The following is a 21,072-nucleotide window of genomic DNA, read 5'->3' on the forward strand; positions in this document are numbered from 1 at the left end:
GACCATGAATACGGTTTAATGGCGTAGAAAATAAAATATTGCATTTGGATGGCGTTGGGGAACGGTTATGGTACTGGTTGGGTGGCGAGACGATAGATACCTGAGATACGAATACAGAAATGAACAACACTCAAGATATTCAACCTACGAATAGAAACGTGCAATTGTGTGACACAAACAAAAATTGTGAGGGTCTGTACTCCGTACTACGATACGTTCCCAGCCAGACGCATCGGGATGTTTTGGCCGCTAAGCAAACGCGTCGAGGCGATGTTCAATTGTTCATTCTAAGAACGCGCAGTTTAAACCAAGTTTGTCAGGTCAGATGTCAATTGTGCCATTTCCAACATCGGACGACAATAAAGTTGCGACGTATAATTGAACTACTATTGCAGCGTCTGTGCTCAAAACGATGGAACGTTCATTTCATCAACCACCAACAGTAAATCGCGTATCTGCTGATAAGATGAACAATTGCACAGCTCTCGATTCACCGCCTTTGAAAGCTCTGCTGTTCTGGCTCGCAACTGGGAGATTTGTCCGGCAGAAAAACCACTAGCGCAATTGGAACTGGCTGACAGCTCCCGGGCGGTGACACCTAATCCAGGCATCATCCCCTGTCCAGCCCGCAAATGATCACTGCCACTGCCCCCAGCGCGGTCAGATCAGCTTTTTTTCCCTGGTTCCCTATTGTTCATCAAAAAAATCCACACCCACTTTCTTCATTGTCGCGCTCCTCCCAAGCTTGATCTTATCATCAACGCACATCACTCCATCAAGTTTCGCACTTTTTCAATCTCCCCGATCAAGCTGCTTCTTTGAGCAAAAAAGCACAACTGTCGCGCGTCACACACAACCTATCATCACGTCACAAATCCTACGCGATGGCGCCACGAGCCAAAGCAGCTGCTGCTCCCAAGACTGCAGCGCCCAAGAAGGCCACCACAGCTGCTGCCGCTGCGAAGAAGGAGACTAAGACTACAAAAGCTGCTGCCGCCAAGAAGGCTGAGCTTGCTGCCACGAATGGCGCCACCAAGAAGCGCAAGGCGATCGAGGAAGAGTCTGAGCCCCAGCAGGAGGAAGATCGTAAGACAAAGAAGTCCAAGACCACAGAACGCGTCGTGAAGCCCGCTGTCAAGCCCGCACCCAAGACCAAAGCCGCTGCTCCAAAGGCCAAGACAACGACACGAGCAAAGACCGAAGAGGTGGAGGAGAAGCCCGCTGCCCAGAAACCCGGCCGTCCTGTTGGGTCAAAGGCCGAGCCCAAGAAGAAGTCCGAGTTCCCTGCGATCGGAAAGAAGCTCAACGACGCGCCCACTCAGATCCTCGATGTGTACGTCTTTGGTGAGGGTTCCTCCGGTGAGCTTGGCCTCGGAAGCAAGCGCGTCAACAACAAGAAGCCAATTGACGTCAAGCGTCCCCGACTTAACGATAACCTCTCCGCCACCAACGTCGGCGTTGTCCAGATTTCTTGCGGTGGCATGCACGCTGTCGCGTTGACACACGATAACAAGATCTTGACATGGGGTGTCAACGATCAGGGCGCGCTTGGTAGAGATACAAACTGGGATGGCGGTCTTCGTGACATGGACAAGCCAGAGGATTCTGACTCGGAAGATGAGGATGACACTGGTATTAACCCCATGGAGAGCACACCGACAGCTGTTTCCGACGAGTTTTTCGCTCCCGGCACCAAGTTTGTCCAGGTTGTCGCGAGTGACAGCGCCAGTTTCGCCCTCACAGAAGATGGTCGAGTCTACGGCTGGGGAACCTTCCGATCCAGCGACGGCATCCTCGGCTTCTCAGAGACCGTCAAGGTCCAGTCCACCCCCCTCATGCTCCGCGATCTCGAGAACATCAAGTCCCTCTCCGCTGGTTCCAACCATATTCTCGCTCTCGACCACAAGGGCAACGTCGTCGCCTGGGGCTGCGGTCAACAGAACCAGCTCGGCCGCCGTATCATCGAGCGCAACAAGATGTCCTCCCTTATTCCCCAGGGCGTCGGTCTACCTCGCGGCAAGATTGCCAAGATCGCTTGCGGTTCGTATCACAGCTTTGCTATTGACAAGAGCGGCCAGGTCTATGGCTGGGGTCTTAACAATTTTGGCGAGATCGGCGTTGAGTCGAATGCTGGCGAGGATGATGCTGTTATCCTTCGACCTGCTAAGCTTACATACCTCGATGACTACAACATTACTGAGATTGATGGTGGCGAGCACCACTCACTTGCTTGCTCCGATAAGGGCGATCTCTTGACCTGGGGTCGTGTCGACGGTTACCAAGTCGGCTTCGAGTTTGACAAACTGTCTGAGGACAACACCATCTACGACGAGCGAGGCAACGCTCGTATTCTCTTCAAGCCTACTGTCCAGCCTGGTAAGTCACTCATCCCGAATTTCGATCCACCTGCTAACCAACATTTACAGACGCCAAGGACATCGTCGGTGTCGCCGCCGGTACAGACAACAACTTCGCCATCGCCTCCGACGGCAAGGTCTACTCATGGGGCTTCTCCAGCAACTACCAAACTGGCCAAGGCACAATCGACGACATTCACACTCCCACTCTCATCGACAATACCGCCATCCGCGGCAAGAAGATTATTGGAGCCGGCGCAGGCGGTCAATTCTCTGTGCTCTTCGGCGTCGCTGACGATGCTCCCACAAATGGCGTCAAGACCAACGGCGCTTAGATTTTGACACGAGGAATGAATTGACGGAGGAATCTGGGATTTTCCATATCAGCCCTATTTTAATTACGCTGCTGGGGGCAGCTTTCCAACATTTGTACTTTAACGCCGGCGGACGCATGATGAATCGGATGGGCGGATTCTGAGTGCGGTTGAAAAAGAAACAACGTTTTTCATGATCAAGGAGGATGCACATTTTTTTGATGCCTTTGCATGCTGGTTTGTGGTATATAGATGGTCACGATGTCTTTGCATATCTGAAACTTGCTTTTTAAAAGTCTCAACGCTAACCTGAACTTTCTGTCTCTGCTTCTTTTTAATCGTAACATACAAAAATAATTATTCTAATACAAGGGAACATATCCCCGTATGTGTAACTTGCGTCTCGCCATCTGAACGCCTACCGCCCCTCCATCGTATCTTCGCCGCGAGGGCGTCATCATGTACAGCGTAGAGTTTCCGCGCACAGAGAACTCACCATCGTGTCGGAACCATTTATGCAGCGTGTGGTTCACCAATTTTATGCGTTGAGCTTAGCAGCAGCGTTGGAGAACGTTCCACTTCCTCGGCTGCTGAAAATACCCATGATACCGAATCCAACATAGAACAGCGCAAGGGGATATGCAACGAGTCCTCGCATGCGCTTCATCTGTCCCACGACGCAGAACATCCCGCTCGCGCTGTAAGTACACCAGAGAATAGCCGCTGTGGTCGCGACAATGCCGACGGGTGTATCCATCCTCATCACGATGCCGAATAAGCTCGTCGCCACGAGCGGTAGCAGGCAGTATCCGAGGACGCTCGCGCTGCGGGGGTATGTCAGTGTCGCGGAGAAGTGGCCGCCCTGCTGACCGTCGTGTTGTTGCTGAGGCGCGGATGGATCGCTGCTGTATTGGGGATAGCTGTTGACTTGGGGATCGCTGGCGTCGGAGGGCGACATGAGGGAGAGGATTAGGTGGAGGGATATGGAACCCAGGGCGGCGAGGCCGTAGATGTAGCCGAAGTGGACTTGGCCTGAGAAGAGGAGAATGAAGCCGAAGAGGAGGAAGAAGATGAGGGGGCCCGCGAGATCGGAATCGTCCATGATATGCGAGTCGATACGTCGGAAGGGATTCAACACAGCGAGCGTCTAGAACAAATCAGCATGACCACCCAATCAATTGAGGAGAAAACTTACCTTTGCCTGGATATGTCCAAAGTTAACGCCCAGTTCCTCCAGCAAAGGCGGTTCACCATCATATCCTTCCGACGAGAAAGCCGCAACCCAACCGGTCCTCAACCCGCCCTGCTCGCCCATCCTTCCACTGACGCCCTGCGCACCAAAAGCGGGAGCCGCAAAGTTCTGCGCTGGGGCTCCGACGCCATAGCCGCCCTGGTTGCCGTATCCGTAGCCTGCGGCTGCTGCTTGCTGGGGTGTCGAGGAGCCTGGGTTTGTGTACTGGGAGGGGAAGAACTGCAGGTTCTGCGCGGCGTTGGGGCCGCCGGCGGCGGGGTATTGCGGTTGTTGCGATGAGTAGTAGTTTGACATTGCGATGGTGTTGCGCAGGGAAGGGGGGGACTGAGGGTTTGGTGGTTGTAGGGAGGCTTTTGGGAGAGGCGGTCTTGAGGACAGTTTGGAGGTGAGAGCTTGGATGAGGCTGGTGCCTCGACGCGGGAGCCTGATGTGGCGGTGCTGCATTTAGCCACAAGAGAAATCGGTACCCGAAGCTTTGGAGAAAACACACCAAAAGTCTAAGTACATGGGTTTCTGCCGTTTTGAAGAAGCCAGATTTTGGACTCTGATGCTGGTGTTTCGAGCCTGAAACCTTCTCCAATATCATAAATATGCCGAGAAACGATTTTTAGAAAGATTTCCAGACTTGAGTCATCCTTGATCGTGTTGCGAGGATACTGATGCCTTTTTACTGATTCCTTGAACTTGGGAAGAGCCTGTTCTAGGACGGTGAGTGAGAATTGCCTAATCCGGCATCGGGTAAGACTTCATTGTCAAATTTTATCGAGGACACATTTATCATCATCAGTTGGAAGGAAACCATCGCAATGAAGTCCAAGTTACATTGAATTTATCATTTCAAATGTATGGTAAGCGGAAACATCGAGTTGATGAACTAGTAAAATATTCCCTAATATTTTCGCAACTGCTACGCCTGCATCCCAACGGAGTCATTTCTGCCTACGGTATTGTTCTTGCAGGTACAAGCGGATATCAGAAATGCGATTGTTGTGGAAGAAGAAGAGAAGGCCTTTTTCCGTCACGTTCATCAGCCTCAACAGGTCAATAGAATACGTCACGGTGGATTGCCCAGTTAAAAGTTTTGGACAGACGGGGTACAGGCCGTGTTGAAGATTCCAGAAGCAGCGCTGGACGTTGTTCGTTTATCGATTATCCCAGGCGGACGGTTCAGCCAATGGGGGATTTTTTGTCTGTCGCGTTTTGAAGGGGGAATGGAAACAGTGCAGTGTTTTCAATGGAAGCTTCCAAGCTCCACGTGTCTGTGCGATTTTGGATCGGAGTTGGGATCACGCACGGCACAGTCGCCATGAAGATCTGTCTCCCGCTGGTTCCACGATGCCGGTAGCGGTAGGGGCTGCTGTGTCTGCTGGGGGCGCAATGGCGTGAGACATGCATCATGGGAAATGCATTACTCCGTAGTGAACCTTATTAAGCGCGCCGTTGCATGGCGGCAGAGCTAGCAGCCTGTGGGGGTTCCTAAACGACCGACTTCGTGCTTCGTCAAAAAAATCACTGTTCTGCAACCAGATTGAACTACAAAAAATATACTCAAGTAACTCTTCTATACTGCAGGGAGTTGAGATGGCTGACCAAATGAATGAATGAATAAATCTTCAGAAAGCACGATAGACGTGTTTCACGGAGCCTGGTGCAATTGAGCTGCCAATCCCCACGCCACAATCCCAAACTCAAGGAGGCATCTCAGTGGGATTGAAAGCGATGTAGTTTGTCAACAGAGCTACCTCAATCTCAGGGGTTAGTCTCGCAAAAGGAGAAGTCCTTAATGCCAGTAATCCAACGACCCGTGGCTTCATTGACCGTGGAAATCGTTGTCGCTTACGGGGAACAGCTTCTAATCAAATTCTCTGCATCTCAGGTACTTCAAGTGCAATACGTCATGCACTTTACTCACAAGAGCGACACAGTGTCGAAACATCAGTGTTGGGTGACAATATACATTATTGGCACGGAATTGACTGACTTCATTTGGCTCAGGGTCCAGAGGCTCTTGTCGGGTGTCGATAGCTGCTTTTAGTTTGCTTTCGCTCAGCCAATGAGGCCTGTTTGTTTGGTTCGGCAACTGTGTCGCTCAAACGAAATAGCGGCACCAGATATGTCGTCCGCAAGGGGACAGAAACGTGAACCACTTTTGAGATTAAGTGTTGTAACCAATCCCCTAGCTTCCATTCCGCCCTGTCGCGTTAGCGTAAAGCTGTGGATTGCTTGAGCCAAGCTCATTTTCTCATTAAAAATTACAGATCAAAGAATGAAGAGGTTCACCTGCCCATCGGGCGCACCGGCAACTCCGACATCTGTCACCGCCAATTCCTTGCGACCGCAACAACGGTTGTAACTCAACGTGGCTTACCATAGCTCAAGCTTAGCTGCTTGCCTTTGCTCTGGGATCGGGAACCGTGTTGCAGCTGGGTCCCAACAAACCCCCTGTCACACATGCCGGCAATCAAACGGGTGACGCACTGGCAGCGCCCCAGCTCTTCACAACGGAGCTAGGGCTGAATCTGGGACACAACGCAGCCGTTTCCTTGGCTCTCCCCATGTCTTTTCCAGCTGGGAGGTTGCTGTCGGGGTTTTCCGGTTTAGAAAAGGCCGACACTAATTAACTCCGCCTCCTGCTATTGAACGTTTGAGGTCCAGAAATATGCAAACTCCTTTCGCTGGAGAGCGGAATAGCCCCTATTACAGAAGGCCAAATTAATATCTATACTAAAATTCATCTTAAGGGATTTTTTTTACTCTATCCACCTTAATGTAGCACTAAAGGCCCCTTTAGGCTTCTAGGCAATATAATATTATTATATTAAATATTATTACTATAATATAGTACTATAGACTAAGGCCTATATTAAGGGCTATAGCCCTCTCTCTTATATATACCTATATAAGCCTATAGTATACTATTTAAAGCTAAACTATTTACTTTTACTTTTATTATTATAGATTATACTAAATTCTGCCTTAAAACTGGCTATAGCTATAATAAACTTTATATAAAATTAAAGGCCCTTAAAGAAGCTAGTTTTTACTTATTTTATTAATAACTATTTATTAAAGCTATTAAAGTTATTAACCTTACTGTAAGTAGCCCCCTTAGGCCTAGTTTAATAATAATTTAAACTAAATAAATATAACTAATCTCTATTATATATATTAATGCTATTAATATAGCTACTAAAAGCTAGCAGTATAGTATTGCAGTAATAAGCTATAAAAGTATAATTATTATTAAATTAAAGGCTATATTTTATATTACTTTAGGATACCTTAAGGAAGTTATTTTAGGCATTTTTATATTAAAGTATAATAAAGGAATTAAAAGTAAGAATATTAAAAGTAAGATTATAGCCTTATTAGGCTTTATATTTTTATCTTATAATAAAATAGTTTATTTTATTATATTAAATTACTATAAAGAGTTCTTATTAATAAAGTAAAAGCTTATTAATGGCTATATTATTAATATATATTTAAATAGACCTATTATATATAGAGATACTATTTATAAGACCTTATAGCTAAAGGACTTTTTTAAGGCAGTAAGTATTATACTTTCTATAAAGGCTAAAGCTCTAGTTTCCTTTATGCTTTTATACTTTAATATATAAGATAATTTAGAAGATAGTAATACCTTATGGCCTAATAAGCAGGCAATTAAGTAGGCAGAAACTAAAATACCTACTTTAAAGTATATAATAAAGATCAAAAGAGAAATAAAGAATAAAAAGGAACCTATATAAAATAAAAGGAAGGAGAATAATATTAAAGCTAAAATTAAAATTAAAGTTAAAGCTAAGAAAATAAAAGGTAAAAAAAAGAGATAATATAAAGATTTAGATGTATTTAAGGTATTTCTTTAATTTATAATATTAAATAAGGATTAAGGGGGTAAGGAAAATAAAGAAAAATAAAATTAAGAAAAAGCTAAAAGGCGCCCTTTATAATTAAAGGCCTTATTATAGAGGTTTAAGGAATAGTATAAGGCTAGCTCTTAATCTTATAATTAATCTTATCCTAATTAATATTACCTTAAGTCTTTTAGTTAAGTAGCTATATATTAATATTATATATAGCTAAATAAGACTATATGTAATTAATCTTACCTATAGGTATTTCTAGAAGACTAATAGCTGGCTATTTCTTATTAAGTATATATACTTTTAATTATACTTATAGATATAAGTATATAGAGAGCTTTAGGTTTTTAGGGATATTTTAGAGAAAGATCTGCCTTTTAAGAATTTTTTTATATACTATAATTATATCTTAAGGCAAATATGTATTAAGATTAATATTATTATGTTTAAAAAGCTTTTTAAGAGGCTATAGTTAATTAAATAGTATTAGATAAGTATAACTCTTTATTTTGCGGATTTCTGGCTAATAATATAAAACCTAAGGCTGACTAGAAAGAATATATGGCCTATTATGCTGTTTATAAATATAATGCAAATTCTATATATATATAAATTTAGAGAGTTTTATATATATAATTGGTATAAAAAGATATAGAATAGTAATTCAATCTAGAATAAAATTAGCAGAGAAATGCCTATTAGCTGTAATTCTTCTAAAATACTTCTATAAGCAGTTAGTATATATATATATATATGCTAATGCCTTACTTAACTATTATTAAGTTAGTGCCACTAATTTTTAATCTTTTTATTATATATACTTTTACTATATATCTAATAATTATAGAATTATATCTATTAAGCTATAGTAGTCTATAAGGAGCTCTATATTTGCGAAAGGTAAAAATAAGCCCTAGCTATTATAAAAGTCTTATTACTATAATTTAATTAGATAATAAGAGGTATACTCTTTTAATTCTTTAAAATATAAAGGTATTACTTAAGTATACTTTATAATATATTGGCTAATATATTAATATATAGCTATATAATATATTATAAGTATATATTAATTAATATATATATTTTAATCCCTTATACCTTTAACTTATTATAAGCATTAATTAACTAAATAAAGTTAGGCCTAAGTACTATCTATTTAGTTTAATGGTATTATATTATATTCTATTAATTGGTTATATTTATAGGCATAAAGTTATAAAATGCTTTATATAGTGCCTATTAACTTAAGGATAGCTATTTTTGCTAAATATAGATATAGAGATATATTTAACTAAATGACTGTAGTTTAGTATTTAGTAAAGTATTATTTTTAAAGAAATAGTATAATTTAATAAGTTACTTCTCTTTCTGCTTAGGGGTCTAATGCCATAAAAGGCTAAGGCTTTATTATATTTTAATTAGCCTTCTATTAGTTATTATAAAGCCTTCTTTTTATAATTAAAAAAGGATATTTTTATCCTTAAGAATATTTTTAAAGAAAAGCTCTTTAATATGATTTTATAATGCCTTAATATTTTCTGTTTAGGCCTAGGTTATATTTATAACAGTTAGTTCCTAACTGTAAATAAACTAAGCCGTGCTAGGTTTATTATTGGCAGATTATATAGGGCGTAATACTAAGCGGTTATTAAAGTATTATATCTCTTAATAGTAAATTTAATGTATATTAGGCTTAATTAATATAAAGAAGTTTTATTAATAGCTAGTAAGCTAAATCTATAGAAGTGTAAATAAATGTATTCTATATACTAAAATATCTTTAATAGGGCCGACTGTAAGTAAAGTTATTATCAGTCCTGGTGTAATACGCTTCTAAATTACTATCAGTCTAATATTAGTTAGTCCTATATTGGATTAGTCTGTTATTAGATGCTCCTTCTAATAGTTAATTTTAGGCAGTTGTATTCTTATTAATTAACTTTTATAGGCCCTTATGATATAAATGCTAAGGTTATAATACAATCTTCCCTCTCTGGTAGACTTATCCTTAAGGCCTGTTATTTTAATTAATATTATACTTCTTTTAGTAAGTCTTAACTTAAACCTTTTATTATTATATTTTATTATATCTAACCGTATCTCTAAATAGATATCTTAAAAAGATTATAAAATTTAAATACTTGCACTTTCTGTTAAATTTATATATAAGAAAGCCAATATGCTATATACTTATTATTTTTAAACTAATAAAAATAAAAAATATTTTATATCTGCAGATTCTTTACATTATAGTAAGTATATTTAGGCTAAGAAGTTTTATAATAGTACTTATATTGCTTTTTTATATAAGTTATTATATTTTTCTAATTAAGTATCCTTATTAAGTTTTATAGTAATATTATTAATAAAATAAAAGAAGAAATTAAAAAATAATAAAAATTAAATAAGTAAAGATCTTTTTAAACTTTATAAGGAAATGGCAGCTTTATAAATATATCTTGCTAAAGCTGCTAGTCATTTATCTCGCATTTATAAGATTTAGAATTAGGTAAAAAAGAAGCATTCTAAAGCTACTTATTAAGGTTTATAAGAGGTAGAGCAGCAAGATAATTTATTATCTATATTAGATATATATAAAAGTACTCTAATAGAGGATCTTTAGGTTAATTATATTCTAAATAATATTAACTGGTCTGCTTTTAAGTTAAGGAATAATTTCCTTAATACTTTACCTTTATTTAATTCTAGTAAAACTTCTTTAGGAGTCTTTAAATATTAATAAGGTATTTTAGTAGTTCCTATATATTTTCATTTTTTAGGTAGTTTTTCTATTTTATTAAGTATTCTCTTTAGCTATTAATTTTATATATATCTCTAATGGCTTCTGCTTTATAGATTTCTAGTCCTAAGATTTCTTATAATTTATTGCCAGTTTTAACTTATATTATATCTACTGCTAATTTAAGTAATAAAATATAAAAGATTAAATAGAGTCTAACTTTTAGTAGTAAATCCAGTTTATAGTTATTTTCTGAGATTTTTTATAGTATCTTATAAGGTCTGATAAATTTATAGTCTAGTTTATGTGTTAGTCGGTCTGTTTTAATGTTTTTTATAGCTAGATAGACTATATCTCCCTCCAAGAAGGTTAGTCCCGTTAACCTTTTTAGGTTATAATAGTTTTTTATTTATTTTCTAATAAATTCAAATTCTATTTTTATTTCTTTATATAGATTCTTTATATTATCACTTTTAATAATAGCAGCTAGGTTAATAGATTTTTCTTATCTTATATTATAGTATACATTTAGTGTAAATCTAAAATTAGCATAAACTAATATAAGCTTTATGCTTTTATTATATATAGTATTATAGGCAAGTTAGGCTATTAGTAGTTTTTTAACCTAATTATTTTATTTATAATTAATATAATACTATAGGTACTGTTCAAGTACTTAGTTCATTTATTTAGTTTATCTATTAACTTATAGTCTAAATGCTATTATAAGTTAATAGTTTAATCCAAGTCTATCTATAAGTAATTGCCAAAATGTTACTGCAAATATGCCTCCTCTATCTAAAAGGATTTCTTTAGGCAGTCTATATATACTAATAATATATCTGTAAAAAATATAAGAAAGTTATTCTGTATCTATAAATTCCTAATATAGAATATAATATAAAAATTTTATAAATCGGTTAACTATAACCATAATGCTATTATAGAAGATTCCAGTTAAGGGTTTTTTTAATAAAAGTAGCTTTATAATAAAGTCTATTATAATTAAGTCCTAAGGTTATTATACTATTAGTAAGGGTTATAGTTATCTATAAGGTTTATATCGTTATGCTTTGGTTTTGGCATATAGGTTGTATTATTTAATGACTTTCTTGACTTCTTTCTTTTTAACCTTATAACCTTATTCTTATAGTCTTTTAAGTATTTTTATTACTCTTTGGTATCTATATAGTAGATATGAATGAAATTCGCAAAAAAAGTTATATTCCTTATTATCTATTTCTATAACTATTATTCTTACTATTATTTTAATAGGTTAGGTAAATTAATAGTTCCCTTATAGGTTCTTTTCCAGAAGTTATTATTTAGTCTTAACAGTTCCTATATTAAAGTCATATCATTAACTAATAGCATCCGCATATCTATTATCAGTACCTTTACAGTATGCTATAGTAAAGTTAAATTTATATAGATATTTAGTATAACGTAATTATTATCAGTTTAGCTTCTATATTATTATAAAGTAAGCTATATTCTTATAATTAATAAACACTTTTACTAGATATTTACTTCCTTTAAGGTAATATCTAAACTCCTTAAAGCAGTTAATAATTATTAAGAATTCTTTATTATAAATAGAGTAATTAAGTTCTACTCTATATATCTTATAAAAATAAAAAGTAATAGGGTATAGTATACTATTATTATTATATTATCCTATTTATCCTCTTAAGATAAAATTAGAAATATTAGTCTTAAGTTTAATTTACCTTTTTAGGTTAAATATAATTAGAACTGGTTTGCTTATAATAGCCATCTTAAGCTATTTAAAAGCTTTTTAGGCTTTATTATTCTATTTAAAGGTCTTATCTTTCTTAGTAATTTTAGTAAGTAATATAGTAATTTTACTAAAGTTCTTAATAAATTATTAGTAGTAATTAGTAAATCCTAAGAAGGATTATATTTCTTTAACTGTTATAAGTGCTTTCTATTTAGTAATTATAGTAATTTTTTATTTATCTATTCTAATTTTATTATATAAGATTTTATAACTTAAGTATATTACTTAATTTTAGTAGAAATAACTTTTTATAGGTTTAATAAGTATATTAGTATCTTATAGTGCCTTCAAAACCTTATAGATATGTTCTATATACTCTTTTTCTATATCAGAGAAAATAAGGATATTATCTAGGTAATAAACTATAAAGATATTAAGGTACTCTTAAAATACATTTATAATTATGCATTAAAATACAGCTAGTGCATTTATTAATCTAAAAGGCATAACTAGATATTTAAATAATCTATATTTTATTCTAAAGGCTATCTTCTATTTATTACCTTCTTTAATTTAAATAAGATTATAGGCAGACTTAAGATTAAGTGCTATAAACCATTTTTTATTAAATAGGCAGTCCTTAAGTTTAGTAATAAGTAATAATAGTATTCTATCTTTTTCTATAATCTCATTTAGTTATCGGTAATCTACTATAAGTTATAATTTATTTAAATTTAGCTTTAATATAAATATAACTAGATATCCAGCTAAGGATTTCAAAGTTCTAATATATCCTTTCTTTAGCATATCTTTTATCTATTTATTAAGCGTATTAAGCTCTAATTAGGCAAGGTTATAAATTAAAAAGAATTTCAGGTTCTTACTATCTTTTAATATAATTTTAATATTATAATTTATATATTAAGGTAACTTTATTTTTAGTTCCTCTTAGAATAGTTTTTCGTAAATTTAGTACTTTATAGGTATATTCTTAAGTCGTTTATTAGATTCCTTTCTAGTAATCTATTTTATCTCTTAAAGATCTTAATCTAGTTATTTAAACTATCCTTTAAGAGTTACTATCATTTATCTAATATATTTATTTCTGCCTTTATAAAACTTATATTATATTCCTTTTAGAATAGGCAATACTCTATCACTCTATTCTTTACTACTCTTATTAATTAAAGTTTAAAATCTTATATTATTATTATTTAAATTATTTTTATTATCTAAAGGGTAATCTTTATAGGTTACCTGGCTAGTTCTTTAGTTAAATTATAGGTTATAATATATTAGCTATAGATATCTAAGTACTAAGTTATATTCTTAAGTAGAAATAATATTAAAATTAATGCCTTGATTTTTTCTATTAATAAATACCTTTAAGTAATCAATCTCTTAAGTAATGTTTCTATCTTTATAGGTATAAGCGCTTCTTTCTCTGCTTTATATTATATAGGGTTTCTTCTTATCTCTCTATAGTAGCCTTAACTTATTAACCGTTTTAGGGAAAATAAGGTTTATAATAGCTCTACTATCTATAAATACATTTAGCTACTTGCCCTTAATTCTAACTTTTAAGTTTAAGTATATTCATTATTATTTATTAACTATAGTTTATAAAGCTTTTATAGGAAGTTTATTTTCCTCTACTCTTTTGCTTATCTAACACTCTATTATAGATAGCAGGTTCCTTTTCCCTATAGGTAGTTATAGCTATATTCGCTTTTATAGCAGTTAATATTATTAAGGCAGTTATATTATATAGCTAGTTTATATTAGAACTTTGCTTCTGCTTTCTATACCAATTATTCTGTATTATTATTATACTGTAATACTTTATTAGTTTAGCTGGTTTTAGGGGTATTATTTTATTCTTTCTCTAGCCTATTTACTTCTATAATGGCATTGTGAATATCTTTATCTAGACTTTCTTCTTTTTTATCTTATTCTTATTAAATATAATTTCTCTATTTTATAATTTATTTAGTGTTTTAGATATAATTTAAGGCTTATTCTTGAGTTTTAGTATATACTATAAGCTTAGCTACTTAGGTCCCTCTATACCTTTTAGTAATCTAATATCCTAAAGTATTAATAATTAGGTAGGGTTTCTATTCTCTATATTCTTTTATTTATATCAAAAAAGCAGTTATTTACTTCCTTTTCCTGCCTATACTATAGGCAGTAATATTATATATATAATACCTAAGATATCTGCTGGTAATTCAGGTGGTTTATATACCTTCTAGGGTCTGCTTTAATTTAAATCTCTTCTTTAGGTATTATTAGATCTTCTACTTTATCTTTTATATATAATTAAATATAAATAGCATTATCTTATTCTGTAATTACTTTTTCTTTAGCTAATTTAGCATACCTAATTACCTTACTAGGCTATACTTTATTTCTGATTTTATTAAATTATAGTATATATTTTATATTCTAAACGTTTTATCCTACTTTTCTTTTAATCTTTCTAACTTTAAATTCTTAAGCAAGTCTAGAAGCTTTTATATAGTTTAAATCCTTATAGTATTAATTTAGTCTCCTTAATGTGGTTTTAATAGGGATATTATCTACTGCTAAGTAGGGGTTATATTAGATAATGCTTTCTTCTATTTTAAAGGGTATTTCTATTTTCTGGAATATCTATAATAGTACTTTATCTATATTATTATTAGAGATTAAACCAGTATTAAGTTCATTATCTAGGTTAAGGTTAACTTCTTTTCCTTTCCTAATTATAGTAATAGTTCTTTCTTATATAGGTTATATATTTAAACTAGATATAGGTTTCTATTATTAGTTATTTTTATTTCTTTAGTTTTCCTTATTTTTCTTTTATTATCTTTTCTATTCCTTATAGCTAGGGTCTAATCGTTTTTTCTATTTATAAATTCTCTTAGCTTCTTTCTTTTCTTCCTTAGTTCTATTTCTTCTGATAAAGATAGGGCAGTTAAATATAGGTCTCTATTCCAGTAGGATTTCAAGATAGTATATATTAAGTGTTTTTTCCTTATTAAGGAATAGGTTATTTATATAAAAGGAATTAGGTAGTTCCAATCTATTATATCTAGATTAAGTTATATTAATAGTTTAAATAGCCATTTATGGTTTATTTTTATCTTTATCTTTTTTAATAGTATTTACCTTCTTACTTTCTAGAATATAAGGTACTGGTTTATATTTCTAGTTAGTTTTAATAGGGTTCTTATATTTAGGGTCCTTATGGCCTTTCTTACTGTAATTCTAGTAAGTAAGTTTTAATTTATCTCTAATTGTGGTTTCTATAACTATTTATCTAGGTTTAGTTCTATAAGAGGTGTTAATATTTCTTTATCTCCCTTAATTCGCATTATAGCCGGGTTTATTTCCTTATTATCTCTAGTTATACTTATTATTTCGAGTTCTCTAAGTGTATTAATAATTATTAATTTTTACTGCCATTCCTATATACTTAACTAAGATATTAGGTTTAGGTATTTTATATAGTTCTGCTTAGACAGTTTCTTTAAGTCTATTAAAAAAAAGTAATATAAAGATATCTTAATCCTATAGTAGCTTTAATGCTAGTTATTGGTATTCTGCTATATATTTAGAAGCTAATTTAATTTATTTTAAGGATTTAATGCATTATTTAGTATATCCTTTTTTATTAATTGTTCTAAATGCTTATTTAAGTGCATTTTTAAATGCACTAAAGTTATTATAAAGTATAAATATTTAGGGTTATTATTCCAATTTAGGGTTACTAATATAATCTTCTATAATAGGTTAGAACCATTATACAGCCATACCCTTAAGGCGTCCTGCAATATATATAGTTTTAGTAGAGTCTCTTCTAAACTAAATTAAATAGTAGATTATAAAGGCTTTATACTGGGTAAGGAATGTAGCTAGTTTGCTAGAGGTTCTATTAAATAGCTTAGGCAGGTTAGGCTTAAGTATTTCTTTAGTATCTCTACCTGCTACTATAGTATTTATAAGGTTTTATATTTCTTAAAGTCTATTTTAGTTAGTTATTGCCTATTAGGCTTAAAGGTTTATAGTTTCTATAAGTATCTAATAAAGTTTAGCCATTTTAATAGTTATATTAGTAACTTACTGTTAAAGTTAAGTAACTTTCTTATCTTTTTCCTTAGAAGAATTATTATTATTATTTCTTATAACTTAATTAGTAGGGAGGTAGTTAATAGGGGCAGTAAGATGCTATTAGGTAGGTTAGACTGATATAGCTATTACATTTATATTACTTAGTATAATACAGTACGGTCTAAATAAGAGCTATTAATATATAACAGTTAGTTCCTAACTGTAGATAAATTAAGCTATATTAGGTTTATTATTAGCAGATTATATAGGGCGTAATACTAAGCAGTTATTAAAGTATTATATCTCTTAATAGTAGATTTAATATATATTAGGCTTAATTAATATAAAGAAGTTTTATTAATAGCTAGTAAGCTAAATCTATAGAAGTGTAAATAAATGTATTCTATATACTAAAATATCCTTAGTAGAGCTAACTGTAAGTAAAGTTATTATTAGTCTTAGCGCAATGCGCTTCTAGACTGCTATTAGTTTAATATTAGTTAGTCCTGTATTAGATTGGTCTATTATTAGATGCTCCTTCTAATAGTTAATTTTAGGCAGTTGCATTCTTATTAATTGACTTTTGTAGGCCCTTGTAACGTAAACGCTGGGGTCGTAATAATATTAAATATTGTCTAATCTAACTGTTAAGTTTAAAGATATTAATATAATACTTTATAAGAGGTAGAAATATTAAACTTAATTAAAATATGCTATATAATATTATCTGCAGTTATTTAGTTATAATACTTCTATTATTTAATTTAAATACAGAAAGCATTAAGGTTAATAGGGAGGTGCCCTCTAGAGCTTATTATAAGGTTAAAAGAAAGATTAATATAATATAAGAAAATGAATTTATATTAAGGGGCTTAAGATAAGACTGTAAAGAATAATATATAGCCTTATACTATAGTATATAGCCTTAAGATATAGTATATAAGTATACTATACTAACTATAGCTAGTAATTGTAACAGTTAGTTCCCAACTGTAAATAAACTAAGCCATGCTAGGTTTATTATTAGCAGATTACATAAGGCATAATACTAAGCAATTATTAAAGTATTATATCTCTTAATAGTAGATTTAATATATATTAGGCTTAATTAATATAAAGAAGTTTTATTAATAGCTAGTAAGCTAGAATCTATAAAAGTGTAAATAGATATATTCTATATACTAAAGTATTTTCCGGTAGGGCCAACTGTAAGTAAGGTTATTATTAGTCCTGGCATAATATACTCCTAAATTGCTATTAGTTTAATATTAGTTAGTCCTATACTAAATTAGTCTATTATTAAATATACCTTTTAATAGTTAGTTTAGGTAATTATATCCTTATTAGGTAAATTTATAGGTCCCTTATATATATATAATATAAGCGCTAGGGTTATAATATAATCTCCTCTCTTTAATAGTCTTGCCCTTAAGGCCTATTATTTTAATTAATATTATACTTCTTTTAGTAAGTCCTAACTTAAACCTTTTATTATTATATTTTACTATATTTAACTGTATCTCTAAATAGATATCTCAAAAAGATTATAAAATTTAAATACTTACGCTTTCTATTAAATTTACGCATAAAAAAGCTAACATACTATATACTTATTACTTTTAAACAGGCAAGAGTAAAAAATATTTTATATCTGCAGATTCCTTACATTATAGCAAGTATATTCAGGCTAAGAAGTCTTATAATAGCACTTATATTACTTCTTTATATAAGTTATTTTATATTTTTTTAATTTAGTTGTTTTTTTTTTTTTTTTTTTTTTGCTGATTTTGCAGTAATATTATTAATAAAATAAGAAAAGAAATTAGAAAATAATAAAAATCAAGCAAGTAAGGATCTTCTTAAGCTTTATAAGGAGATAGCGGCTTTATAAATATGCCTTGTTAAAGCTGTTAGTCATTTATCCTGCATTTATAAAATTTAAAATTAGGTAAAAGAGAAATATTTTAAAACTACTTATTAAAGTTTATAAAAGATAGAGCAGCAAGATAATTTATTATCTATATTAGATATATATAAAAGTACTTTAATAAAGGACCTTTAAGTTAATTATATTCTAAATAATATTAATTAATCTGCTTTTAGGTTAAGGGATAATTTCCTTAATACTTTACCTTTATTTAATTCTAGTAGAACTTTTTTAGAAGTCTTTAGGTATTAATTAAGTGTTTTAGTGGTTCCTATATGTTTTTATTTTCTAGGTAGTTTTTCTATTTTATTAAATATTCCCTTTAACTATTAATTTTACATATATCTCTAATAGTTTCTGCTTTATAGACTTTTAATCTTAAGATTTCTTATAGTTTATTGCCAGTTTTAACTTATATTATATCTACTGCTAATTCAAGTAATAAAATATAAAAGATTAAATAAAGTCTAACTTTTAGTAGTAAATCTAATTTATAGTTATTTTCTAAGATTTTTTATAATACCTTATAAAGTCTAATAAATTTATAGTCTAATTTATATATTAGTTAGTCTATTTTAATGTTTTTTATGGCTAGGTAAACTATATCTTCCTCTAAAAAGGTTAGTCCCTTTAACCATTTTAGGTTATAGTAGTTTTTTATTTATTTTCTAATAAATTTAAGTTCTATTTTTATTTCTTTATATAGGTTTTTTATATTATCACTTTTAATAATAGCGGCTAGGTTGGTAGATTTTTCTTATCTTACGTTATAGTATACATTTAGTATAAACCTAAAATTGGCATAAGCTAGTATAAGCTTTATGCTTTTATTATATATAGTATTATAGGCAAGTTAGGCTATTAATAGTTTCTTAACCTAATCGTTCTATTTATAATTAATATAATACTGTAAGTATTATTTAAGTACCTAATTTATTTATTTAGTTTATCTATTAACTTATAGTCAAAATGCTATTATAAGTCGGTAGTTTAGTCCAAGTCTATCTATAAGTAATTGCCAAAATATTACTGTAAATATACCTTCTCTATCTAAAAGGATTTCTTTAGGCAGTCTGTATATACTAATAATATATCTATAAAAAATATAAGAAAGTTATTTTATATTGGTAGATTCTTAATATAGTATATAATATAAGAATTTTATAAATCGATTAATTATAACTATAATGCTATTATAAAAGATTCCAGTTAAGGGTTCTTCTAATAAAAGTAGCTTTATAATAAAGTCTATTATAATTAAGTCCTAAGGTTATTATACTACCGGTAAAGGTTATAGTTATCTATAAGGTTTATATTATTATACCTTGGTTCTGGTATATAAGTTGTATTATTTAATGACTTTCTTAACTTCTTTTCTTTTAACCTTATATCCTTATTCTTATAGTCTTTTAAGTGTTTTTATTACTTCTTAATATCTATATAATAAATGTGAATAAAATTCGCAAAGGAAGTCACATTCCTTATTTATTATTTCTATAGCTGTTAATCTTGCTATTATCTTAATAGGTTATATAAATTAGTATTTTCCTTTAGGATTTATCTCTAGTAGTTATTATTTTATTTTAATAATTCCTATATTAAAATCGTATTATTAACTAATGGCATCTATATATCTATTATCAGTACCTTTATAGTGTGCTATAATAAAGTCAAATTTATATAGATATTTAGCATAATGTAATTATTATCAGTTTAGTTCCTATATTATTGCAAAATAAGCTATATTTTTATAATTAGTAAATACTTTTATTAAGTATTTACTTCCTTTTAGGTAGTATTTAAACTCCTTAAAGCAGTTAATAATTACTAAAAATTCTTTATTATAGATAGGGTAATTAAGTTCTACTTTATATATCTTATAAAAATAGAATGTAATAGGGTATAATATACTATTATTATTATATTGCCCTATTTATCCTTCTAAGGCAAAGTTAGAAGTATTAGTCTTAAGTTTAACTTACCGTTTTAGGTTAAATATAATTAAAATAGGTTTGCTTATAATAGCTATCTTAAGCTGTTTAAAAGCTTCTTAGGCTTTATTATTTTATTTAAAAGTTTTATCTTTTTTAGTGATTTTAGTAAGTAATATAGCAATTTTACTGAAATTCTTAATAAATTATTAGTAATAGTTAGTAAATCCTAGAAAGGATTATATTTCTTTAACTATTATAAGTGCCTTCTATTTAGTTATTACAGCGATTTTACGCTTATCTATTTTGATTTTATTATATAAGATTTTATAACTTAAGTATATTATTTAGTTCTAATAGAAATGACTTTTTGTAGGTTTAATAAGCATATTGGTATCTTATAGTGTTTTTAAGACCTTATAAATATATTCTATATACTCTTTTTTTATATTAGAGAAGATAAAGATATTATCTAGGTAGCAAACTATAAAGATATTAAGGTACTCTTAAAGTATATTTATAATTATATATTAGAATACTGCTAGTGTATTTATTAATCTAAAAGGCATAACTAGATATTTAAATAATCTATATTTTATTCTAAAGGCTATTTTCTATTTATTGCCCTTTTTAATTTAAATAAGGTTATAAGTAGACTTAAGATTAAGTGCTATAAACTATTTTTTATTAAATAGTCAGTCTTTAAGCTTAGTAATAAGTGGTAATGGCATTCTATCTTTTTTTATAATCTTATTTAGCTATTAGTAGTCTACTATAAGTTATAGTTTATTTAAGTTTAGTTTTAGTATAAATATAACTAGGTATCTAGCTAAGGAT

The 21,072-nt window shown here is 31.5% G+C and overlaps 2 protein-coding genes; one reads left to right on the forward strand and one right to left on the reverse strand.

Annotated features, from left to right (window-relative positions):
• Window positions 1-884: 884 nt before the first annotated feature.
• Window positions 885-2,692, forward strand: FFUJ_06475 (related to GDP/GTP exchange factor for Gsp1p/Gsp2p; the record flags this gene model as incomplete). XM_023579804.1 has 2 exons in its annotated part: window positions 885-2,376; window positions 2,427-2,692. 2 exons carry the CDS (start codon window positions 885-887, stop codon window positions 2,690-2,692), a joined length of 1,758 nt encoding a protein of 585 aa, XP_023432576.1.
• Window positions 2,693-3,209: 517 nt separating this feature from the next.
• Window positions 3,210-4,217, reverse strand: FFUJ_06476 (related to Golgi integral membrane protein; the record flags this gene model as incomplete). XM_023579805.1 has 2 exons in its annotated part: window positions 3,210-3,818; window positions 3,867-4,217. The coding sequence occupies 2 exons, from the start codon at window positions 4,215-4,217 to the stop codon at window positions 3,210-3,212; spliced, it is 960 nt and encodes a 319-aa protein (XP_023432577.1).
• Window positions 4,218-21,072: the final 16,855 nt, after the last annotated feature.

Source organism: Fusarium fujikuroi, chromosome FFUJ_chr06 (assembly GCF_900079805.1).
Source record: "Fusarium fujikuroi IMI 58289 draft genome, chromosome FFUJ_chr06".
In the NCBI taxonomy this organism is placed as follows: domain Eukaryota; kingdom Fungi; phylum Ascomycota; class Sordariomycetes; order Hypocreales; family Nectriaceae; genus Fusarium; species Fusarium fujikuroi.